This window comes from Nestor notabilis, unplaced genomic scaffold, assembly GCF_000696875.1.
Source record: "Nestor notabilis isolate BGI_N333 unplaced genomic scaffold, ASM69687v1 scaffold16321, whole genome shotgun sequence".
In the NCBI taxonomy this organism is placed as follows: Eukaryota; Metazoa; Chordata; class Aves; order Psittaciformes; family Psittacidae; genus Nestor; species Nestor notabilis.
Window position 1 is genome coordinate 60,885 of NW_009914375.1, and position 25,414 is coordinate 86,298.

At 44.7% G+C, this 25,414-nt stretch overlaps 1 protein-coding gene across 1 annotated transcript in view; it reads left to right on the plus strand.

Annotated features, from left to right (window-relative positions):
* Positions 1 to 25,414, plus strand: part of LOC104412815 (calcium/calmodulin-dependent protein kinase type II subunit gamma-like) — a gene marked incomplete at its 3' end in the record, with an annotated part of 91,581 nt that overhangs the window by 60,699 nt on the left and 5,468 nt on the right. Inside the window, exons 4-12 of the mRNA XM_010023635.1 lie at positions 7,333 to 7,387; positions 8,001 to 8,066; positions 10,876 to 10,948; positions 14,059 to 14,161; positions 15,031 to 15,114; positions 15,968 to 16,062; positions 18,621 to 18,743; positions 21,049 to 21,132; positions 21,768 to 21,810. Of these exons, the coding sequence (XP_010021937.1) occupies positions 7,333 to 7,387; positions 8,001 to 8,066; positions 10,876 to 10,948; positions 14,059 to 14,161; positions 15,031 to 15,114; positions 15,968 to 16,062; positions 18,621 to 18,743; positions 21,049 to 21,132; positions 21,768 to 21,810 (726 nt within the window). The remainder of the gene's footprint in view (positions 1 to 7,332; positions 7,388 to 8,000; positions 8,067 to 10,875; positions 10,949 to 14,058; positions 14,162 to 15,030; positions 15,115 to 15,967; positions 16,063 to 18,620; positions 18,744 to 21,048; positions 21,133 to 21,767; positions 21,811 to 25,414) is intronic.

Below are 25,414 nucleotides of genomic sequence, written 5' to 3' on the forward strand. Positions count from 1 at the left end.
AAGGGACTGGTTAACAGCAGCATGCTATGTCCTGTTAGCTAACTGTCCTGCTGCTGTTAGTTACTGCTCTTACAAAGCTGGTCATTAGCTGCTGGGACAGATGATTTCTAGAGGATTATTTGCATTACACAATTTAATGCTTTTTAATAGCAACTTTTTAATTAAAAGGAGAGTCCTTTTGGAAGCAGCCTGAGCAGCTGCAGCTGAATTCTGTGTGTTTAATGTAATTAGCGGAACAGCTGGGGTGGGAGCTGAGCACCCAGCTCACAGGCAGTCACAGGTTGGTGGTGGCTCCTTGCGGGACAGGCATCCTGAGCGATGCGAGCCGTGCGGGAAGCATCCTGGCGCACAGCCAGGCTCGGAGGTGGTGGGACAATTCCCAACTTGGCTGCCCAGGCTGGCGAGCAGCTGGGAGAGCGGAGAGTGGGTGGTAGCCATCTGTGTCAGTTGACTTGTCACTCGTGCTGCCACGGACGACAGCGCTCAGTTCGCAGTCTGTCGGGCCTTGGGTATGTGTGTCTGTAGTTTCAGCATCTCCTGGTACGTTGGAGGATATCTGTGGAAGAGGGCATCAGGCAAGTTTTAGCCTCCACTTTTATTCTGCTGCTTCTGGCATGCACAATCTCTTGAAATATGCCTTTTGTGTTATCTCTTACCTCCTCCCTTCCTCCATGATACAGGCAAATGTCTGATGTCTGGTTGGTAACTGCTGAGAAGTGAAGCTGGGGCTGTTTCTAATGAGTGGCTGGCCTTTAAATAGGATTGTTCAGGCCAGAAGATCCCAGAGCACTTTTCAGTTTGCACTACTAAGGCTGTGTGAAAGAGTTCCTGTGTTGCAATTACCACCACCCAGGAGACAACCAGAAATCTAGAAATCTCTGTTGCCATGTATTAGCTCTGCTGAAGGTAGTGCAACAAGGGCTACTTAATTTGAGAGCCCCAAATACTATATAATCACAGCAAACCATGTGTGTTGGTGCACAGGTAGTTGGCTGATAGTGTCCTTTACATTCCCATAATATCCAAATGCTTTACACTTAGCAACACCAGTGAACCTAGATTTAGCAGACAGGATTAACCTACTCTGTAGTTTGAGCACTGTCCCTGAGGACAGGCAAAGACAGTGATATGTAGGAGCAAGCATATTTCAGCCTGTGTTACCTTTTCCTGAGCAGAGATGAGTAATTGAAAAGTGAAGATAAGGGGAATTGGCCTGTGAAATTATTCTTCTATTTCCCTTTTGTTGGGACTTCAATAAGTACTTTGCTTGCTGAGATTTACTTTACAGCAGATTGCCAGAAACCACCCTATGTTACAAGAGCCTACCTGCCCCAACCATGGGCTGAGCAGCCCTGCTCCCCTGTTTGCTGTGGATGTGGGATAGCGAACTGTTCATCTTGGGCCTTACGTAGCAGACATCAGTGCTCCTGGCCTGTTATGCTTGATATGAGAGTAAAAAGATAATATTCAGTGCAATGGGCAGAGTGAAGGGAAGATGTGGGTCAGATCTAGGCTAGGCATAATCTGTGTTTGTGACCCTGTCCTGGACAGACCCTAGTGAAAGTTGGCCTTTTACACGTGATCTTTTAACTGAGATGCCTGTTCCTTTTCAATGTCCTTCTATGTCCCTGTAGTTCAGGTAGGCTTTTATAAAAAGATAAAACTCTTTGCTGATTTCTTCATGATTCATTTCAACTTTTTCATTCACAGAGGCTTGCTTTGTGTGACTCAGCAGCAATTTACATTGGTTATTAGGCTGGTACAGTTTGTGTGAGGGAGATTTTCCTCTTATGCTTACTTGCTGGATCACACAGCATCAGAGAACTGTGGCTGCCTCTACAGGATCACTTCATTCAGGCAGAGAATAGAAACTATGTGGCATGACTGTTACTGTGTTGCTGTTTCTCATGAAAATGTTTAATTTTCTGTAGTTAATATCATGGCTTATTAGTATTTTTTATTTTTTTTCTGAAATAAAAACTGTACATGCGTGAGGATTTTGAACCACTTTGAAGTATCAGTTTGAAGTTTTGTTCCTGAGGCAAGATTTCCAGCAAGACTCTGAAGATAGCAGGCAGAGAACAGTAATAGTCACAGCAGATGTTCTTAGAAAGTACTTGAACTCCTGGTACCCAGCTGCTGTTAGGTTCAGTAACCGCAGCACGTCCCCTTGAGCTGCTCACTGTGATATCTGGCTCTTTGCAAATGCTCTGGGTTGAATCAGGGCCTCAGACCTGACTTACACACCCACACAAGACAGATGCATTGCTTGCATCAGGTGGGGTTGAAGGTCTGGGGTTTTGGGGAAATGGAGTGGTTTGGTCTCACTGTTTTTAACGTTGTTAGCTATTTTAACAAAAGACCAGCTTTTTGGAGATGCTTCCTGTGCAGCAGAGACCAGTTTATGTAGGATGAGGTTGGAGAGGAGACTGAGGGAAGAAAAGGATGCTTAAACTAGTTAGCTAGATTGTGCCTTGTGTGTAGTGATGCACTGCAGCTCTTTAACAGTGCAGGGTTACAGGTGTGCATTTAAAATTGGAGGGACAGATTTAGGTAGCGGTCTCTTATTACACTTGGTGGAGTACCACTACAATACCAGATTCGGGACTGTATACGAAGAAAGTTAGGCAAGTGGTGATGCACACTTTCTGCTGATCGACCAGCTGGCATTGGTGCAGATGATATTTCTACCTAACAGACTGTAACTGATTCTGCTCCTCTGGATAGCATTTGTTCTGGTACTGCTTACTAGTGCTGTGGGGTTTTATTTACTATTTCTGAAGTTATCTGTAAGACTTGACAGTCTTAGAAATCTGATGTGCTTGCAAACCCTACAAGCCATTCTATGCGTGGATTGGGGTTTTCTGTGCTCTAAAACCTTGGGTTAAGTCTTTCACTGTACCCTGTAACTGATTTAGTGCCTGACTAAATCAGGCACTGATTTGTCTGACTTGCTTCTGTTTTCTTTCTTACTCCCCTCTCCTTGACTGTTCTTGCTAACCATTGTAGTATGTGCTCTCTCATCCATCAGAGACCTTTGACGTGGGAACAGTCATCAAGTGACCCTGGCTGTGTGTGGTGTTGGCAGGGACTGATTTCCTACATCTGTAAGAATCCCTGTGTTAAGAGTGTTTGTACAGGAAGAAATATGGTTTGAGTTGCTGCTTCTGAGTGACAGAATCAGTTACTTGAAGTTATCTACTTCATCTTCTGGTGAACAGAGATCAGGTTCCTTGGCAAGTATTGGACTCTTCTGTAGTTTGATCATCTTTTGGAAGACCCTGTGTTGCTGTTGTGCAACTTCCCTGTTGGTGTGACTTGAGACTCTTATCACTTCTTCTGATATGTGTGTTTGTCTAGCCTGAACCTAGGCATAGATGTCACTGCTCCCCTGACAAGAGCCAGAAAGAAAAAGGGTTCAGTAATATTTTTGAAGAAAAGGTTAACTGGATGAATACCTGTAATTCTCCATTTTTCTTATCATGGATAGTCAGTTTCGGGGAATCCTTTACACTCCAGCATCTACAGGTGATTGTATTTCTCACCCTCTCGTGTCAACAGGTTACACAGGTATGAGCAGCCTGTGTGGGCTCTGCTCAACTGCTTGGTTGATAGAATGGTTGGGGTTGGAAGTGACCTTTGGAGATCATCTAGTCCAACCCCCGCTAAAGCAGATTCACCTAGAGCAGGTTGTACAGGATTGCATCCAGGCAGGTTTTGAAGAAGTCTAGAGGAAAGTCCAGAATCTCTCTGGGCAGCCCTGTTCCAGTGCTCTGTGAGCCTCAAAGTAGATTTTCATTGTATTCAGACAGAACTTCCTGTGTTTCAGTTTGTGCCCATTGTCCCGTGTCCTGTTGCTGGGCACCATCCTCTTCATACTCATCGGTATGATATTTGTAAGCATTAAGATCGTCTCTCAGTCATCTCTTCTCCAGGCTAAACAGGCCCAGCTCTCAGCTTTTCCTCGTATGGGAGATGCTTCAGTTCCCTAATCATCTTCGTAGCCCTCCACTGGACCCTCTGCAAGTAGTTCTTTGCCTTTCTTAAACTGTCCCCAGTTCAAGACCCAGAAATGGACACAGTTCTCCATGTGGCCTCACCAGGGCAGGGTAGAAGGGGAGGATCAGTTCCCTTGACTTGCTGGCCACACTCTTCCTGATGCAGCCCAGGATACCATTGGCCGCCTTGGCCGCAAGGGCACATGGCTGGCTCATGGTTAACTAGTCCACCAGGACCCCCAGGTCCTTCTCTACAAAACTGCTTTCCAGCTGGTCAGCTCCCCTCCTTGCTGCCCCACTCCTCACTTTAAGCCTAATGTTTTGAGCTGTTACTAATTATTCCCATGGGGAGCCGCTGTCATCTTTCCTAAAGCTTTTCTGGAGTTTGCTGCTGCACTGTTTACTCCCTGAGCTTAGTTACCTCAGCAGATTAAATCCTGTGCAGATTTTGTTCCAGCATCGCTCTGGGCCATTGCGAGGAAGCAGCTCCCTTAAGTTAATGACCTGCGTCCTGCCTCCAAGGCCTTCTTTTGCTGTGCAGCCCTAGGGTGATGTGCAGCGTTCAGTATTTATGGACTGTCTCTGTCCTCCTGTCATTGTTCCTCACCTAAGGATGCAAATAGTGTTTTACTGTCCTTGAAGGCTCTTTCTGCTGCCTCTGCCAGGCCCTGCCAGCTGAATTGCTACTTCCTTCCCTTTTCATAATGTATCTGACAAAATTGCTCTCTTCAGGACAAAGAAATAGCACCAATCAGCTTATTTATTTTATTTTCTGACATAATTTGCTGCCTGCATCTTTATATCAAAGTTTATTGTTCACTGTTTCTCACTTCTACCTGCAACGTGTTTGCTGTTCCCTTTTCATGGCCTCTGCTCTTAGCCGGCTGGTGGCTGTGCTCCTCTTCTGTCAGGATTTCAATCATGCTGCTCTCCTCTCTGCTTGGTTTCTTGCACTGTTTCGATGACCTTTCAGGTGCCAGAGAAAGGAGAATGCTCTCTCATGCACACCGAGCGTCACCAGACATGACCTTGTTAACACATTCGGCTTTCCTTGAAGTTTCTCCATCTGTTCCCTCTCCGTAAGGTCTCTTCACAGACTTTTGCCTGTGTCCTGGGCCTCAGCTTTTGTTCATGTGCCTGTCTCCTGCATTCACCTCAAATGGTCTTGGGCACTGGAGTGAAAAGTGCCCTTCACTGGCAATCCAGGTGTCTGTTTCAGCCATTTCCCATCTTGTTTCCAGTCTTGAATGGAAATTGTCCTCCTAGGAAATACCCTTCTTCTCACTTGAATTTCTGTAATGCTGCATTTGCTGGTTTCTGCCAGCTGCTCAGGAGGCAAGTTTTCTTGTAAACACAAAATTGTATTGCAATGAAGTTATTAGAAAGCCAACTAAAACTGCTTACTTGGATAAACAATTTTTTGCAATGAATGATTTGAGGAACACTGTTCATAAAGGTGGTGTGTCTCTGTTTTCATGCTGTAGGAACAGCATGTTGCACCTGAAACACCTGCTGTATAGGTACTCTAAGTGTACTTGCTTGTCTGTGGCATTATGCTGGGTGGAGTGCTCCTCCCAAACCCCTGTGGTTAGATGCAGTAGAAATGCTAAGGAAAGGAAATTGGTCAAGGGACCAGCTCAGAGAGCTTGTAGATAAAGGCAGGAAAAATACAGGAAAGGATAGGCAGAAAGCGTAAGGAAAGAATGAAATCCTGTTAGGAAAGGTACCGGCAGTGGACTCTTTACATCAGTGCTACTCTCAATTTTGAGTTCGTGTGTGTTTGTGTGCATGTGGAAGGGTACCTTAGCAAAGGAGAGTTTCAGGGAGGGTTGAGGGGAGAGCATTGAGAACATTTGCAAGAGCTGTTCCATATGAGGTAAGAGTGTGTGCCAAGTGCTAGTTTGAAACATTCCCAAGACGGTGATGGTAGCTGATGTCATGCACCAATAAGAGGTGCAAACTGACCTCTTAATACTGGCAGAGAAAAAATCGTTATGTTGAGAAAAGTCAAGACAGGTCACCTGTATTTTATGTGGAAGAGACTGGAAGACAGGGAAGAGAGGCAAAGGTACCATTAAAGTGACCAAGCAGGATAACAAGATTTTTCTTGTAGGGAAGAGAACAGTAATGTTACTTTGGTCAATACTCGATTAAAAGGTGTTACAGTGACTGAGACACAGTCTAGTCTCAGCTAAGTGCTTCAGCTGTGTGAATCAACGGGGGAAGGCTATAGATGGTCATGTGAAGACAACAACAAGTCCTAGTCAGGGTGTGAAGGTTGAGGAATTGAATCAATTAGGATTGCTAGCTTGTGAGTCTGGCAGGGAAAATAATGATGTTTTCCAGCAGGGGAGGAAGCAAAGAGTAGGGGGTAGGTAGCAATATGAAATCAAGGGCTTTGTTTCTTCCCAGGTTAGAATTAGTGCCTGGATGTTCAATTAACATCAAAGAAGTTGAGATTTTGTTTCAGACAGGAAGAAATGAGACTCTTCTGGCTGCATAGATATAATAGTTATTGCCAGTGTGTAATGTGGGGAAAGCAGGACAGAGCCCTGGAGATCTCAGAATGCCAGGGGACAGTGGCCTGTGGAGGCAGCCTCAGTCCTGCAGGTTACAGGGGACAAGGAATGGGAAAAGATGAAGGTTAATTTAGGCAACAGGAGCAGAACTCAGGGGGAGGACATGTAAGGAAAGCTGAAGGAGAATGAAACTGTGAGAAGGGAAATGGATCAGATATGTCTGTAACAGATCAGAAAAAAAAAATGAGACAAGGAACTGGCTCTGAATTTTGTGTAAGTATTTGGAGTGTAAGTCAGAATGAAGTGAGGAAAAGGAAGAAGGGAACTTCATGGAGTTGAAGTAACTTCAACTGACATGAAAAGCAGAAGAGACATCAATGGCACTGATATGCAGTTGACATTGGAAGTCAATTTCGGGGTTGAGAGCTTGTTTGGAAATTCTGAAAATGGTTTGTTTTGGGAAATAAGAATGGGTGGGGAGAAACGGCAAAACATGAGCATGGAGGAAAGAGTAGGCAGATGTGAAAAGGAGGGTACTGAAGTGTTAGAGAAGGAGAATGAACAGGAGGTCAAAGATATTTAGAGTTTGTTTTGACGCTGGGAAGGGGTGGGTGTATGTGAAGGACACCCATCTGTTCCTTTGAGATAACGGAAGGAAATAGGCCACTAAGTGAGCACACAAAGTGAAGGGCATGGGGAATTAATAGACTGATCGGGTTGAGGGAGAACTTGGCTGTGTGCATGGGTTTGATTTGTTAAGGGTCATATTTGCTACATGCTCTGTAAATCTCCATTTCTTGATTATGTTTTTGCAGTGCGGCTCCATGACAGTATTTCAGAAGAAGGTTTCCATTACCTCGTCTTTGATCTGTAAGTGTCTGTCTTTGCCTTTGATGCTTCACCAGTGATACAGGCACGTGGATGCTTGACTAAGAGTGGAATAAAAACCACCTGCATTAGTATAATTCTCCCTTTCTCTTTAGAGACCTGTAGATACCTCTGGCCTATTTGACAGAATCCCTTGACTGTGTGGTAGGGGATGGACCAGGAAGGCTCGTGGCAGCAGGTGCAGGTGTGGGGTAGCAAAGAATGGCTATCCTGTATAGGGAGGCCGTTCGACTGTTGTCTCTGAGGCAGCCCGGAGGGGGTCGATGAGAAGTGTTTCACCCAAGCTTAGCATATGCTAAGCTCTGTAGAGGCACATGGACAATTTGTGTGCAGTGTGCCAACAGTACACTGCTGGTGAAATGGCAGTCCAAGGGGTCAGTCATATGGACGTATCAGTGCAGGTGCCATGGCAGTGGAGCTCTGCCGTGGCTCCCCTGTGCTTCAGGTCAGTGGTGGAGCTCTGCCCTGGCTCCCCTGTGCTGCGGGTCCCCACACAGGCTGCTGGAAAGAGCCCAGACAGATGGCTGCATATGCCCTGTGCAGTCTTGAGCTAGACACGCACAGGCTCTGTAACCTCCCTTGTTTTGCACTCCAGGGTTACAGGTGGGGAGCTCTTTGAGGATATTGTTGCCAGAGAATACTACAGTGAAGCAGATGCCAGGTAAGACTGTTTCCAGACCCTTCCGTGTGTGTGCCACGTGTGTTGGCAAGCAATGTGAGTTTCCTGACTCCTGTTCTGTGCGTGGCTTTGTTCTGACGCTCTTGTTCCCCATCTGGAAAACGAAATTCCCCTTTCAGCTATTAGCATACACCATTGTCACCGGGCAGCCTGACTCACCACAGCTCTAGCCCTTGTTGCTTGCGCAGCGCTGCTGCCTTTGCCACTTGCAGACGCCGTGCTCTTTGCTGGGAGACCCGTTGCTAGCGGCTTTGCCTGCCTGATCTTTCCGGTGGGTGGTGACAGTGTGTCCCTGGCGACCAAGTGCTGGGAAGAGCTGGCCTGTGGCTGTGCGAGCACTGCCTGCTTGACCTCTAGCAGGGGTTCCGGTGATGTGCCGTTGCTGCCGGGCAGACCCATTCAGTTTGCCTGTGTCTAGGTGATGGGGCAGGGAGGAGAGTGGGCTTTGAAGGCTGTGTTTCTGTGAAAGTCCTGTCTGTGAGCTGGTTGGCACAATGAGAAAAGGAACAACTTGTGAAAGTAGCCTTTATGTTTTAACGTAAAAAGATTTAGAGTTCTTTTTCAGAGTGTGTCCCCTCTCTCCCATGCGTGAGCTTCCTGAAGTGGCCTGTGCTTATCCCTTTGCTGCTTATGCTGGGTCAATGTTTTCTGCAGTAGCTGAGGGTGTTCTTTGACCTGTCCATCTGCTGGACATGCAGTGTTTGGAATCAAAGCTGGGATAAAGCAGCTCCTGTTCTGCTTTAGCAGGGTCTGGGAGTGGCACGATGGTGACATTTCACCTCAGCTTATTCTGCACCCATGTTCTTATCTGATCCTAACCCTTGCTGGAACAGGAATTAGGGAAACTGTAAGAGGAGAGGGGTAAGAAGAGAGCAGTGGGTGCTGCTCCAGGGTAAGCTTGGTAGGCTGTACTGTGAAGAAGATCATACTGAGTGCAAGGAAGGACAGAGCATGACCCGGTGTGTTAGTGAAATCTGCGGGCACTTATTTGTTTTCCCTCATGTACGCTTACAGCCTTTATCTTCTAGGCATTGCATGATGCTTTCAAGTGAGGCATTGCACCATGCACTCCATCGTGAGCCATCTGCTGATAGGGAAGGCCAGTGGGCTCGTCATTTCTGATGAAGCTCGTGGCAGAGAGGTCCAAGAGCCCTGTAGATGTTTTCAGTGGGCTGTACAGACGTTATAGGCACAGCATCTCAGACAGATACACAGTAATTCAAGCTGTTCTGCCCTGAAGTTGGGAAGTTTTGAGGTTACCAATCACCATCCTTCATCCTGTCCTTCTTGCCAGCGCCTGTTCCCTGAAATGGTCAAGAGCTGGCACTGACCAGCACTGCTCAGGAAAATTATGGCAGGGCTAAGGAAAGAGGAGAACAGTCTGTTTCTCTGCAAGACTTCCTCAGGGTGCTCAGCCTCTCTGACTGTCAGCTGGCCAGGTCTCACAGTGCCCGCAAGATGACAAAGTGAAACTCCTCCCTTTCTCTCCCCATGCTGAGCTGAATTCCAGAGCAGGCTGGGAGAGCGAGGGAGTGAGGTCTGTGCCAATCCGCTGCGCTTGGCTCGCCTGGGACACCTCACACTTTTGCCATTTTTGGCCAGAAAATCTCCCTCGCTCAGACTCGGCTCTGTTCTAATTATACATTTTTGTTTTGGGAGCGGGGAGATATTCACGGACTCCGACCCTGAGGATTGTGCTGCCAGCTCTGGAGGGGTGGGGGTAGCAAATACGCAGTGCCGCACCTCGTCTTCCCTTCCTCCTGTCACCCTCTTCCCATCTTTTCCAGTAGCCAATTTCTCTTCCCTCAAATATTTCACTCATTTCAAATCTGTTCCCCTGAGATTTGTAGAATTCGGTGAGGGGACTGACTGATCCTGCAGTGAGGACACAGACCCACCCGAGTTGCCCACATCTGGGTGCTTACTGCCCAGCCATAGTTGTCTGAATGCCTACTACATTCCATATTCACCCTTGGGAGCTGAGTAAATGCTTAGTGAAAGAGATGTTTTCAACCAGAAATCTCGCCCATGGGTGTGTTGCAGTGTCCTTAAGCGACAGGTGTAAATAACATCTTGCTTTTGCCCCTGTGGTTGCAGCAGTGAGAGTGGCAGAGATGGGGTTTTCTGTGAGCTAGAGGAGTGCAGCATACTGCACTTAACAGGGAATGAGTCTGCTTTTCAGATCACTAACCCCTTAAGTGGGATCTGTACTTAAAAGGCACCCAGCAAGCGGGTGTGTGCACATTGTGTATGTAAAGTGCTTGAGATGCTGCTCTGAAAGCTTTGCAAACTGGCAGGCACCCAGGAGTCGTCATCCTGAATTTGTTGGGGGAGGCTGCTGCTCTCTGAAAGTTTATTCTTTGCTCAGGACTAGCCCAGCTGAATGTTTCCTGGAGTGATTTGGTCTTGCTTACCCAATTTTGGCTGCTGTTTCTAGACACTTGAGTGCCTCGTTCTCCTGTGTGGGGTGCTCACTGTTGGCTGAAGAGACAAGTGAGATGCTCAGTGTAATGGGGAGGAAAGGAAGGAGATGATGGGAGGTAGGAGGGAGGCTTTGTGGCCCCGCTATAGATAGGATGTTTAGCATCCTGGTGCTGAAAGAGCTGGGAGTGTCCAGCTGTGATGGTACTGAGCTGTGTCATCCAGTGGGCATGATGAAGGGACTCAGCCTGGGGTCTTGAACTGTCCCTGGTACAAATATGAAAGTTAGGGAAATAGTTCTGGGATAAGATGAGGTGCCAAGTGTATGTGTGTGTGCATAACTCTCTGTATCTTTCCCTTTATCTTGCAGCCACTGTATTCATCAGATACTGGAGAGTGTGAATCACATTCACCAGCATGATATCGTGCACAGGGACTTGAAGGTAATATTTCCTCCGTGCCATGAAGGCTGAGGAGAGCAGCCAGGGGATCGTTGGAAGAGGCAAGACAGGGATACCATGTTGCCAGCTGGCAGGATTTTTTCACTTGAACAGGGCTCAGGGGTTCCTGAAGCACAAATTTGTTCCTTCAGAGTTTTCTAGAGGGTGTGCTGAACTCCCAAGGAAGTTCTCAGTCTTCATGAGCCTTGCCAGCTGTCTGCCTCTCTGAGGCAGCTCCAGGATGGAGTAGTTGTGAACCTTGGAGTGCAGCAGACTTTCAGAGAAACTTGGGTAGGATTCATTGTAATGAAGGACACTTTCTAGTTTGCCATTGAAGAGATCTCTAGAGACCTGAGGCAATCTCTGTTCAATCTGCCAGGTTGAGTTTGTCTGCACAGAGCATGTGTATTTTTGTTCTGCACTGTTGCCAAACACATGCCATTGGGCTAGGGCAGAGCTGCTCAACAAGAATTTTTCACTTCATTTCTTCCTTCTCCCATCAGTAGAAGCTCTTTTAATCTAAACCCAAAAATGCTGGCCAGTTAAACACCGGGTCAATTGACCATTTGCCATGTTATAACATTTATAGACCCAGAGCCCCTGCAGTGTAAGTTGCTTTAACTCCCTTCCCACGCAGTGGCAGCTGTACTGGGAGCTGGGCAGGCTCCAGAATGAAGAGTTTTGTGCAGGAAGGTCTGCCTGCCCTGCAGCCCACTCTGTCTAAAGTGGGAATGGTGATGGCCACCAGCAGTCCAGTTAAGTTAATGCAGGATGACACGTGCTACTAGTGCTGGTTTTGGTTTGTTATACATTGCATAAGGGGAAAAGTATAAAAATACTTTGCAGAGAGCAAGGTAGAAGCATGTTGCAAGCTTGGTGGCAGTGTTCCCCCAGTGTTTAGATCTAGTGGACAGCTGTTAACCCTTAGTGTTTCTGGCAAACTCCCATGCAACATTTTTGGCCTTCTGATTCAGAGCACTGTGAAAAGATGCAAGCAATCTATTGAGGAGTGGCTGCTCTGGATTAGACCTGACACCTTCTTTTGGTAAAGCAGCCTCCAAGAGGCACTACTGCTCAAAATTAGGGCCCCTATGTGTATCAGTAGTGTTTTCCAGTACAGGATGGTTTAAGTTTTCCTCTGCATCCTGTGTTCAGATATAATCTCTTATGCTTCCCAGGTTTTGTTTGTCTGAAAGTTGTGAACTTGTTTAGAACTTATCAGCTGCTGGACACTCCCCACTGTAGTTAATGTGTTTCTTCTGTTGCTTGCTCTGATTCACTGAAGCTATCCAGGCCTGAAGAGCAGCCATTCCTTTTAGCAATAAAAGATCCCATGCTCTTTATTTAATATTTAGCTCCTTGCCAAAAGCTTGGCCTTCAGGATCAGTGTGTAATAACTGCAGAGCTTGCTTCAAGTGAAGTCTTTTGCACCTCCCTCTCATAAGCCTGTCTTTTGGCTAACATGCTCTTAAAGGCCTTCAAATGTTGAGCTGCCCATAGGGACTGCAAGAAATTAGGGAATTCATTCACATCCTTACCAAAAGGCATGTGAAACCTGAGACAACCCATATATATGTTGGCAAACATTCACATGAATGAGCACCATTAGCCTTAAGGTGCTTGTAGCTGTATTTTAGAAGCACGTACTGCTCAGCTAGCAGAAGCCTGGCCTAAATTTCAGTGTTTCTTGGTCGCCAAGCCCAGGTGTGATCTGAAGTTGGGAGACATTTTCAGGTGTCATTGGTCTTCCACTTGAGGGATTTGTTTACACTGGTGAATTTTCATCACTGTAGCTTGATTAACACAGTCTTTTCTGCTTCCCATATAGTAAAAAGCCAATGGCATCCAAAAGTATTGAGACTCAGTTCCCCCTCCTTCCATGCTGCTCATGGCAAGGACTGTGATGGGCAAGGCTGTTCTCCCTTTGTTCAAAGCAGAAGCAAGGCACGTGCCCAGTACTGTAAAGCAGGTGAATGAGTAAAGCATCATGTTCCTGCCAGGCAGAACAGGCATAGAGGGTTGTTGAGGAATGAAACTGGTGAGCAGGCTGCGAAAAAAAAACCTTCATCAGATTTCTGAAACTGAGACAAGTTCCTGTTTCTGGATTTCCAGTTTTCCATCTTGCTTGGTTAAAAAACTCAAGTTGATATGAATAGCACAAATTATCACAAGGGGTTGGGATAAGAAATCACTTTTTTGTCCTGCCTGTCTACAAGTTGGATTTCCTGCAGAGGTGTAATAGCCACCATCTTAAAGGCCTTGGGGTTTCAAAAGGTCCCATGTAACTAGCTGCTTTTGTGCTTCAGAGGAAGCTGCTGAATCTCAGTCCAATTTTTGGAGTTAAGCCTTCTGCTGAAGTCCTCTGCTAAAACACAACAGAATTATGATTAGAGGGAGATTTGTGTGAGGTGGAAAGGAGGACTTCTGTGGGGCAAAAGTCTCCCTTTCCTGGCACTTGGGGGAAGTGGCACACTTGCTTGTTGTATATGCAATGGCAGCAGTAGCAAGACAGCATATTTTATGCTGCTGTAAATACATAGCATGAAGAAACAGCTTACAAGATTACTCACTGCTGTGCTGCTTATGCCAATTTGAGGCTGAGGCTTTTTCTGTAAGGGATGAAAGCTACTCACTATCTAGATGATGCCTTCCCACATTACAGTGGTGTATTTGGCAGCCGTTATTAGCATCATATTTACTTTTCCAGTGCCTTGGGGACTGTGTAATGTTCATGGGGAGAAACATCACTGCAGATTGTATCTACTGCATCTCTTCCCCCTGCCCCCCAATTACTCTCTGCGGGGATGACAGAAACAAATTTTGGATTCTGTGCTGCAGGAACCGTACTGCCAGTGCCCTCTGGTGTCAGCATGTAATGTATGGGCTGGGTGAGGAGACGCCTGGCTCCCACAGGGCATTTGGGTTAGGCTTCAGGATTTTCTGCCACTGTAGGTTAGGGCCGTTTGTTTCTGTTGCTCTGTCTTCACCTGAACAACTTTAGTACAAGCCTGCTAAATTCTGTCAGCAGACTGAATTCAATGATGTGAGGTAGGAGGATTTAACAAGGGTGTCAGTCTTTCATTCTTACCCCCTTTTTTCTTTCTTCTCCCCAGCCTGAGAATTTACTACTGGCAAGTAAATGTAAGGGTGCTGCTGTCAAACTGGCTGACTTCGGGCTGGCTATAGAAGTCCAGGGAGAGCAGCAGGCCTGGTTTGGTAAGACTGTTTGACCTTTCCCACTTTTGCTCCCCCCTTTCCTGGTAGCTGGTTGAAGTTGCACCCTCCCTGAATACTTTCTCTCAGCTCTTCCAGCATACTTGTGTGTATTTGGCATTGCTTCTTCCTTTCCAAGCATCTCAGCCTCTGGGTCCTTGGGCACGAGCCTAGGTGCAATAGAGGAAAGAATATGAAAATAAAGACAGAAAAAATATCTGTGTATTTCTCTGTTCTTGGTTTACAGTCGATACTGGTGCCGGAGATGAATGCAGCTGCTAAGTTTAGAGCCTGATCTGAACTTTCCTACTGCTCGGGAGTGTAGACATCTGGAATTCGTTTGGTCATTTTAGAGAAACACGTTTGACCTGGCCTTCCTCAGGCACATTTGGATCTGGCCTTATCTTTGTTTAGCTAAAACATAATCAGAAATGAGACCTTCTTAGGCTAAACATCAGCTCTAAGACTTTGTAGTGCTGTGGAGATTCTAGAGAGATGGCTGCTGCTCCTGGTCTGCCCTCACCATTTGGAACACAATCAAATGTGTTCCAACTGGGTCTTGTGTTTTCAAACACCAAGCCATTATATATAACAGTGATGTAAGGCCTGGCATGTTTGTGCCCAGCTGGTTGACATGATCTCTCTCTTTTCTGTTTTTCCTGCACTGCATAGACACTCAATCCCATCTGATTCCCCCTTTTCCCTGCCTGCCTTTCTATTGGTTTACCAAGAGGTAGCTCTAGCAAATATGAAATGAAGGGTGGGAAATGGATTTTGGAATTTGTTCGTTACCACTAGTGGATTTTATGATATGGCAAGATCTCTTCTGCTTGGGTACTGTTAAGTACTTCATGTCATCCATTTCCTGGCAGGGTTTGCTGGCACTCCAGGCTACCTCTCCCCCGAAGTCTTAAGAAAAGATCCTTATGGAAAACCAGTGGATATATGGGCATGTGGTAAGATTCTGTCAAAGCGTTTTACTATTAAACAACACCGTTTCTTGTAGAAGAGCAATTCCTTATAACCTATTGCTGGGAGGGTATGCAGTGCTCCTTCTTGGGTGGAGAGATGAAGGCACACTTGAGGATAAGCACCTTGTGTAGATGGAGTTAATACTGGAGCCTGAACTCATTTGATTTTGGCTCCTAATTCTTTCCTCAGGCCACCTATCAGATGTTTGAGACTCAAGAGATAGGGCCTGTCTATGCTTTGCAGAGTCAGTTGTTTAGATAACTGGAGCAATTTCCTATTACTCTAACTATGTAGCAGATGAAATTCTGAAGAGAGATGACTTTTTTTAAAAGGAAAAAATGAAGTCTAAATGTATCTGGGACTGATAAGTTTAAAGATACGTGATGTCAGTGTTGCCTGACATAGACTAAATGTTTCTCTGCAGGCCAAGAGTGTTAGCTTTGGCAGTGTCATTTTTGTCCCAAGATCATGCACAGTAAGCATCTAAAACTGTAGTCCTTCTTAAAAGTCCCTTGCTGCCCAGCAGCCCCAGGGAATGTGGCTTCATTTTATTCTGATTGTAGCTGGGAGTTGTGGCTCGCCAGCCATGATAGCCAGAGGAGGATAGAATAACATCATGCACCTCGTTCTAGCTTCTGGCACATGAAGTGCCAGGGTGAGGTTCAGAGGAGGAGAGGTTTGCACTGTCTTTCTCTACCTCAGAAGACTAAATATGATGGCAAATGAAGATATAGAGCAGTCAGTACCGTGGGGACTGTCAGGAGGGAAGGAAGAGGGGCTGAAGGAATAATTGGCGTATTAGCCTAACCATAGTGTATCTGTGTCTCTCCCTCCCAGGAGTGATTCTGTACATATTACTAGTGGGGTACCCTCCCTTTTGGGATGAAGATCAGCACAAACTCTATCAGCAGATCAAAGCCGGAGCCTATGACGTAAGGGCACTTTCTTGCTGAGTACCTGCATGGGTGTAGAAGCCATTCAAAACATGGCACTATCTTACTTGGTGTTTAGCGGCAGGCCCCAAGCTACTGTGCAAAGTGATGTTTGGCGTGTTCATACACCTTGTCTTCACTGCCTGGGATACAGTCCTGTTTGGGGCTTCTGAAAGGATATGTGGAAACATTGCAGTGGGCACCAAGATGTTGCTGGTCATTAGGGAGATGCAGAGCTGGAAATGCAGATGATGGGAAATGGTGTGTCCGCTAGTGCGTTTACCACGAAGTGCTGCAGATGTAGCCGACGTTAATTCTTTCAGGGGAGCAGAGGGAAGGTAGAATGAAGGAGTCTGTCTTTATCAAGGCCTAATTAAAAGTATGGGGAAGTATTCTGACTAATAGCTTAAATTGGCCTCTGGTCTCCTCATTGCCATAGAGGAATTTCTTCCAGCAGTGGAAAGCGTGGAGCCCAGTGAGAAAACTGAAAGGCAGGGGCCTTTAGAGTGGGTGGCTTTGTGGTGGGGATCAGCATTGGTGGGTTGGAGGCTCTGGTAAAAAGCCAAGCAGTTCGTGGAACAGTTTTCAGAGCAAGGCAAAACTGAGGTGTAAAAGGCGCCTGAAGGAGAGGAATAGCAAGGAGGCTAGTACTTGGGAGCAAAGTGGTGTAAAATGTGGTTTGGGTACCATAGCTTGAATGTTTGACATAAATTCTTCTATGTAAGGAGAGGCTTGGGAGGGACAAAGGAACTCCTGGAAATTCTAGCTTAAAGCCTGCAGGCATGAATATCAAAAGTTGGGGAGTTTGCTTTGTAGGCTGTCTTGTGGTTTGTATTAAAAAAGAAAAGGCAAGGGTTCTGCTGGATCCCCGTTGCCTCCCAGCTTCTGTGCCTGAGACCATGAGAGCGGTTATGTGGGTGAGAACAAAGGTCTGCCTAACCCTGTGTCCTGGCTCAGCGGCTTCCTGAGTGAAAGGAAAGTGATAGCCTTAAATGGACTTGTATTCTCTTGTCTTCCTGCCCCTCTTGTTTCTGTGTTGCTTGTTATTTGAAGTGGTTTTGCACTAATTCTACTGATGGGGATTTTCAAAGCACTTCAAGGGTTAAATGTCTAACTCTTTCTGTAAGTCATGAGGAGTGAAGTGCCTGATGCCTCCCATCTAAATGTTGTTTTTGAATTCTTACCAATAATGAACAAGTTCCAGTAGATTCCTCTTCTGTTTTACCTAGTAGAAAACAGCTCAAGTTTTACTGGTGTACCTGCCCCTGGTGTCCTTACCCCAACGGGCCAGTGTGCACCAGGCTGGTCTGTTGTTCTCTCTTGATCATAGAGGAAGTGGTAACTGTGAATTGGACTTTGTGCTGTTGGGTAGGGGTTTTGCAAGGCATTACCATGAATACTTCAGAGTTTGGGTGGGGGGAACGTGTCCTGGCTTGAAAGCTCAGTATCATAAGTTTTGAGTTGTCTCTTGCAATGTTTGCAGAACAAATTGTATAATGCCTTGCTGATGCCCAAGGATGCAGAAATAGGATTATATGTGAAACAAATGTGGTGGTGTATTTTTATGTCCCAACTGAACAAAGCACAAAATGCATGAGAAAAGAGATGGGATAAACTTTTTCTAAATAATGTAATACTGTAAGGAAGTGTTATTGGGATGGATCAGTCTTTCCCCTCCCCTTAGAGACAGGGGGCTTTATCCCAACAGCACATTTATCTTTGTGTTCTCAAGTTCACCTGTGTTTGTACAGTAGATTCATAGAAGTGAGATGTACTGTATTTAATCCCAGCTGTCACCTACACCACATGCAAGCATCTGAAGGATGGTGTAAATATTCACTTTATCATTACTGGAATTATAGGAGAGACCAGTTACCTCTCATGGGTAACTGAAATACCTGAGAATCTTCTCTTTGTTTCCATGCTTCTGTATTCCCATCCACTATTAGATCTCTCTTGGTCCCCAAGTAATGATTTCTGGTACAGTAGATGCTTGCTAACAGCTTGCTGGTGGGATGCTACACCTAAGTGACTGGTATTGTTCCAAGATATTGTGCTCTGTGGTGGCGAAAGTGTACCTGATGGGTTCTCTGTTAGCAGTTTTTGCTTTCAGAAGGTTTTGCTGTAGTTAAGTGTTTATGATTTTGCATATGCTGTTACAGCTTTTTAGCATGCTGGAGAAAGAGCAAGGTGGGGTAAAAAGATACTGCTTGTGTTTTTCATGTCGGAAGGCAGTTAAAAAGAGCTGTGACTTCAGTTTTTTGACTGTTGAGGTGAAAGAAATTCAAAGGTCTGAGTGATTCCTAGAAAGCTTTTAAACTGATAATTTCCCTGCCTGTGTCTGGTGAATGGTACAGCTGTGTCCTGCTGTCTGGTACCATTCATTCACTGGATTCTGTACAATTTTTGTTCAGCGTGGGTTTTCAGAGTTCTGTTTTGCAAATGTGTCAGCCCTGGTATCAAACGGGCAAAAGCTGGAATTGAACTGTGCAGGAAGGAAAATCTCTTCCGCCAGTAGAAGACACTTTCACTTCATCTGTTCCTTCTTCCTCTTTCAGTTCCCATCACCCGAGTGGGACACTGTGACTCCCGAAGCAAAGAATTTGATCAACCAGATGCTGACGATAAACCCCGCAAAGCGCATCACAGCTGACCAGGCTCTTAAACATCCATGGGTCTGCGTAAGTGCTTTCCTCTATAACAGACTGAGTAGTGGTTTACCCTGAACGAACACATCAAGAAGACTTTGCTGCAGAGAAACCCAGAATATTTAAAATATTTTAAATTGTGTTTATTTATATATTTTTATAAGGCTGGACTTCAACACGCCAACTTTGTTATACTGTGGTACTTTTACTGCCACTGTAGGGGAAAAAGTCCTTTATTCTTTTAGAAGTCTTGTGAATGTCCATAGTTTCTGGTTTTCCCCACATGTCTTCTTCTAGTCTGTATTATCCTAAAATGTCAGAGGAAGTTTGGCATCAGACAGAATATTTGAGGATTATTTTTTTCTTCATCTCTACTTCAGTTTATGGCATTGCACCTTTGCAACGTTGGAACATTTCTGCTGTGCTGCAGCTTAACTGGCTGTAAACTTAAAATCCACTGAAGAGCTGTTGCTGTTCTGTGTATGTAGTTTCTGCCTTGACAGACCCCACACACAAGTACTTTTCATCTTATACAAAGTTGGCAAGGAAATCCCAGAATGCAAGTGGGAGTGGGTGTAGGGAGGGCAGCAATGGTGTACTTTTATCGCTGCGGGATGAAATAGTTCCACCTAAGTCTAACCAGATGTTCTTGTAATACCGTAGCAGACTTCTGCTTTCTAGGATGTGCCTAGTGTGTTCATTTGCCCATTTGTTCTTGAGAAATGATCGTGGTTTTTAATTTCCACCACAAAACAACAGATCAGGATTTTAAACTTATGTGAAAATCTGTGTAACAGGAGTGATGTCTGCTGTAAAGTGACGCGAGTTCCTTGGAAGTCAAAACTTCACACTAGCTGAGGCTTTGCATCTCTGTGTTTTTTCTCCTTGCGTGCTTGTAATTAATAGCAGTTCCTGTATATTTAACTTTTGTCCCAGTGCCTGTAACCAAAGCTGGTATGTATTACGATAGCTCGCTCCCTGTGGCAACATAATATAGAACAGTTCAAGAGAGGCTTTCCTTGTCTGAGTTATGCAGAGTTCAGTTTCACTTCACAGCCATTTCAGCCTCTCACCCAAACTGACTCCTGTTAGTCTCTTCTTTCCATTCGCTCTGCAGTGTCTGTGTGTGCAACATGCGTTTTTCTTTCTGGAGACGTATTGCTCCTCTGATGTGAATGTAGTAGGAAATCTTGACAGTTTATCCGAGACACCGAGTTCCCTAACATCACTGAACTGTGTGTCCTGACTCTTGTGAGCCCACACTGAAAAACAGGGCATCACTGTCACTCCGAAGGAAGCTGGATGAACAGTGACCATCAAAGCTGTTAGAGGACAGTTTAGCTACATTCTGCCTCCGTGCTGGTGTGTGTACTGCAACAGGTGACCAGCTTTGATGGCAGGATCAAAGCAGAGACTTCCCATGAAACTAGCTGAATATGAACACGGTTTACAGTTCTTTTGGGTATTGCAGAATTTTTTCCAAGCAGGAGAACGGTAATGGAGGGTTTGTACACACTCGTCTGCCAAGTTAGTACTTCACCCACTGTCCTTGTAAAGGGAATTCAGGCTTGTGGCTCTATGCAAGAGCAACAGCTACTTTGGCATTAGTCTCTGGTTTCCTCATGTGCTCTAAATGCCAGGCAGCATCAGTCTCTGGTTTCCTCATGTGCTCTCAGTGACTGGCAACGCTTCTGGGAAGTTCTCTTTTGCAGCTGATGCGATCCCGGTCTGCTGTGGTGACAGGTGTGCATCACTGGCTAGAGGTTATACGCTCAGGTTTTTGCAGTGGTGCAATAGAGCTATGTATTTCTTCTTGCACACTGAAAATCTATTCCTGCAAATCTGATGCAAAGATGCCGAGGCCTCTGCCAGTCAAGCACTTAGATTCAGGGAGCTGCCGTGTTCAGGAAGGCTACCGCTCACTAGTATTCACTTACCACTTGGAATTTCCCCTTAGAGCCATAACTAATGCAACCCAGATCCTTTCTGTAGGGTCTCTAACTCAGTCTGCCATGGATAAGCTTGTTCATTTGACTTTGTTGTCATACTGTCTTGGTCCATTTGTGTACCTGAGAGACAGGAAGCATTGATTCTCACCTATACCTCAGCCATAGAGTTTCTTGGGCACAGTCCTATAATAGCCAGCCTTGACGTAACATGTCTTGCTGTATTGGGAAGTTCTTCAGTTATGAACCGGTGGCAGTGTTTTGCAGCCATGCAGTGGCGAGAGGCTTAGCTATGTCAGCTTGCATGTCATGGTTGTGTGCAAGTGGCGCGAACTCCTGTGGCTGATTTGGTTAGAGTATGTTCTTGATCTTTTGCTGTTCCTGTTTTTCAGCAACGATCCACTGTCGCTTCGATGATGCACAGGCAGGAGACGGTGGAATGCTTGAGAAAGTTCAATGCTAGAAGGAAGCTAAAGGTAAGTATATGTTAGTTTGCCTTAAGTTTGTTTTTAAGTCTCTGAATTTGAGGTTAATGTCTTCCTAGCTACAGTGTTTTTCTAATGATTAGTTCACTAAACATTAGTGAAGTACCTCATGTGGTCCTCCAGTACAGGGTACTAAAGCAGTTTATTGAGGAGCTGGGTAGTTTCTTTCTCCAAAGCTGTAAGTTTCCAATGCCTCTTCTGCTACATAGTCACCCCTTCTACTTTATGCAAGAGAGTTGAAGTAGAGCAATTAGTTCTCAAATCCTTGGGCTTTTAGTTCTGGTCACTCTCTGCCTTTCAGTATCAGTTGTCTGTACTAGGGCAAAGCTTGTGGCTTGTGCATGAAGCAGCTATCTGCTGTATGAAAGATGGGAAGCAACTGTGTGTCTAAGCATAATTCCTAGTGCTTTTTAGATTTCCAAGGCTACCCCTAGTTGCCGTTCTAGAAAGACAGGACTTCGACTGGTCCCGTCAGGTCCAACAGCCACGTGCGGGAATCCTGGATACACTAGTGCTTTCCAGAGTAGCGCTGGGATACCTGACACACTGCATTCTCCATGGGCCAGCTCAGCTCCTCTCTGAAGTGAGTGACACCATCTGTTATCCCTGCTTTCTCTTTCCCACAGGGTGCAATCCTCACGACGATGCTTGTGTCTCGGAATTTTTCAGGTAAGTTCTTATTGTTTCTATCCCTTTCTTGGTTTTGTTTTGTGTGAGTGAGTTGGGAGATACTTTATCAGATTATTTTTGGGTGATACTAGCTGGCATTTCTTAGCTTTCCCCTCTGAAGCCAGGAATCAGGAAATCTTACTAAGTAGCAGTGATTCCCTTAGACCTGAGGTAGGGGCAGAGGGCAAGTAATAATATTGGTGAGAATAGGGACAGAAGCTATTTGGGTATTGTGTTACTTTGACTCATCAAAAATGGGTCTGAAGCACCTAGCTATTAGAATTTTCCTTCTTGGAGTCTCAGAAGTGGTTTTCATCCTTTTAAGCTTAATAACTGATAGTTTGGCTCCCACCCAACTGCATTACGTAGTGCACTTACTGAAAATGCAGATCTCAACATGCAAATTGGTGCTTTTTGGAAGATGATTGTGTTGGCTCAGCACATCTAGGTGATACAGTTATCTGTGTTCATTTCCATTTGGGTGGAAAACCTCTATTTGCAAGTGCTGTTGGTTTGTGGGGTTGTTTGCTTTCTTTTGCCCTTTTTGTAATTTTTTTTCCACCTTTAAAAAGGGCAATAATTGAATGCATGAGTCAGATTTTTACTGCACCTGACTACAGCTACTTTCAAGTGAAAGACTGCTGTATGGATTATAAGTGATGATGAATGAAATGGAAGTGTATTAATTTCATCTGGCCATTTACTAATGGTGGATACCAATACTCACATTCTGGGTGATATTACAATAAACTTCTAATTGGAATGAAAACCTCTGTGAAATGATCATCCCAGCATTCAAAGTGTGCATTCATATATACCTTATTTTATGATATCAAGGCAGCATTCTTAAAGGGGCAGAGTAATTTTCTCCATTCGCCTGTCCCAGGATTGTGCTATTACAGGACTTAAAAGATATATCTTGTTTCCTGAGAATGATTCTGAAGCAACTGAGGAGCTATGGAACAATGCTGGACTGTACAAAACTCGACATTGTCTTGGGCTGGTGTGAACCATTTTTGATCTGTCCACACAGCAGGTTTTTATATCACTTAATTGATGATTCTGAAATACTCAGGGTTTTTTGGTTGTTTTTTTTTTTTTAAACAGCAGTTTTAGATTCCTTTTTTTAGTCTGCAAATGTTGTCACTTCTAATGAAGCTGCAGAAGTGCTTGGGTAAGAAAATCTCCTGTGGCCCAGATTCTGAGTACTTGAAATGCCTGAGAGAAGGGTTCTCCTTAATGGTGTGTGACCTATACATCCACTTATTCCCTGAGCTAGTATCAAGGAGGAAAAGGCTTGCTTTGCTTATTCCTCTCTGTCTCAAGGGCTGAAGCTGCTGGATCTGCTTCAGTTAGCAGCTGAAGAAAAGGAAATCCGAAGTGGCCCATAGTGAGTACGAGGTTGCTAGTGTCACCGATTTCTGCTTTGAATATAAGTTGTGAGGTAATGAGGTACCAGGTAATGAGATGCTCCAAAAAAAAATGTCCAGACAGAAATACTGTGAATTTAGCTGCAAAGTACTTACAGCCTCTGTGGATAGTAGCAATTTCTAATATTTTGATGTGTTTTGAAAGTGGAGAGATCAGCTACTCTTGGGTTTTTTTGCAGGACTGTGTGTAAGATGAGCTTGACTTCTTTTTATTGTTACTATTTTTTAGTTTTACTTAGATTTTCTTAATTGTTATAGCTGAAATACATAAATCTGCTGGAATTGAAGAATAAGGGCATGCATGAAAGTAAAAAGTTAGAAAGTCCACATGGGAACTTTGGGTACAGCTCAGACCTTTTCTATCATGACAGGTCATCTAACTACTCGAGAAATGCTCTGAAATAGTAGCTTGTTTCTTTCCCTAAAGACCTTAAGGGGTTTTTATTTTCTGTAATTGGTGACACACGTTTGTGGGCCTCTAAAAGCCCCATTCCCAGCAGACAGCGAACTAGATGTATGAAGATAGAAGCTTATTCCTGTCTGGGGATGAGATATTCTAAAAGCTTCTACACAGTTGTTTTGAACTAAGAGGAAATGAAGGCTCATGTGACCCTGGTATCAATTAATTAGGCGCAATGGTACTACCTGCAGGGAATATGAGAAGACAACTTTAATCCTGTTGTCATTACCATCTCCTCTGTCACACGTTTTGTAATGTGGAGTTCCTTCATTTGACAGTGTGTTTTTTAGCTTGTGACAAATGGTAGGCCTAAGGAGTCCGTAGCAGTGCTCCTTCTCTTATTTGTCCCAGCAAAAATCTCACTTTTTACAAAGCAAAAAAAAAAATCTGTTCTTTTGCAGTAATCTGTTGCTTGCTTAGGTGCCTTTTGCCTCAGGTCAGCTCCTAGAGATAAAGGGATGTGATCTGTCTCACTTCCCCACTTGTGGTATATTCAACAATTTAATATTAGCTGTTTGTGGTTCCTTTTGAAAGATTTAATCTCAGGTCAGCCGTAGGCTATTTGTTAAAAGCAGATACAGTTGCACTCCTTTCAGTATAAGTCAGGAAATTGAGACATGGTTATAGTAAGGGTTTTGTAGCTTCTGTCCACGTTCTGGTGGAAGAGAGAACATTGCAATCTAAACTTCACTGTGGGATCTTTAATAGTCACACCAGGGTATACAGCAGATAGTTTGGGTGCTCACTTGTGGTTTGCGATGTTCAGGTGATCTGAGCTGTGTTCGCTTACAGAATACAGAAGTACAGTCAGGTAAACCAGTTGATTAGATCATATGCAAGAAACTCCTAAATCACTTTCTGAGAAGTAAATGTGAATTTATTACTAGGAGAAAGTTGGCAAGGTTTTCAGAGATTCCCAATAGCGGCAGTATTTAAGAGTGCCTGATCTCATTTATGTAGATAAAACTCTGTATGGAAGCGTGCTATAAACTGAGTGAAAGGATGGACAAAATTGGTTTTCATATTAGAAACTGCCATCTTCACAATGTGCTGAGAAGAGACTTTTCTCCATAAGTTCATTTTTATGCAAGACTTGCATGTGGACTAAATGAAATTCTTAGCACCATATTCCTAACCCGATTGCAACTGTTCATTTGGGGAGGAGTTGTTCAACGATTTTTCACTCTCTATGAAATTCACTTTTCTCAAGTGTTTCAGCACAAGTCCTGTGTTACCCTGTGTCCAAGCAGATCCTAAGGCAGACATTGAGAGTAATTAAGCCTTATGCCTGAATCTTTATCTTTAACTGATGCTGAGCTTTTTTCCTGGGAATTGTCACTGGTTGCTCAAGTCAGTTTTGTGAGGGAGCTATTATGGCAGCTTGTGGCAATAGCTGGCATTCAGTACATTTGTCTCTATATCCTTATTTACTCTTTGATATGCAGGTTTGGGTTTTCAACTAGATAGTTGAGGTTGAGAGAGGCTGGAGGGAGCAGAGTAACGAAGGGCTTAATATGCCTGTGTGTATTTGGTGTAACTTGTACAGAGATGTTTTTTGAGCTGACTAAAGAGCAAGAAAAAGGAAATAATACAAAGACTGAAATACTACTGAAATATTTCACTGTCCTGTTATACCTGCCTTCTAGAAGTGCATCTGAATTTTTGCTATTTTGTGTGTGTGTATATATATATATATTTACGTTCAGATTGGAAT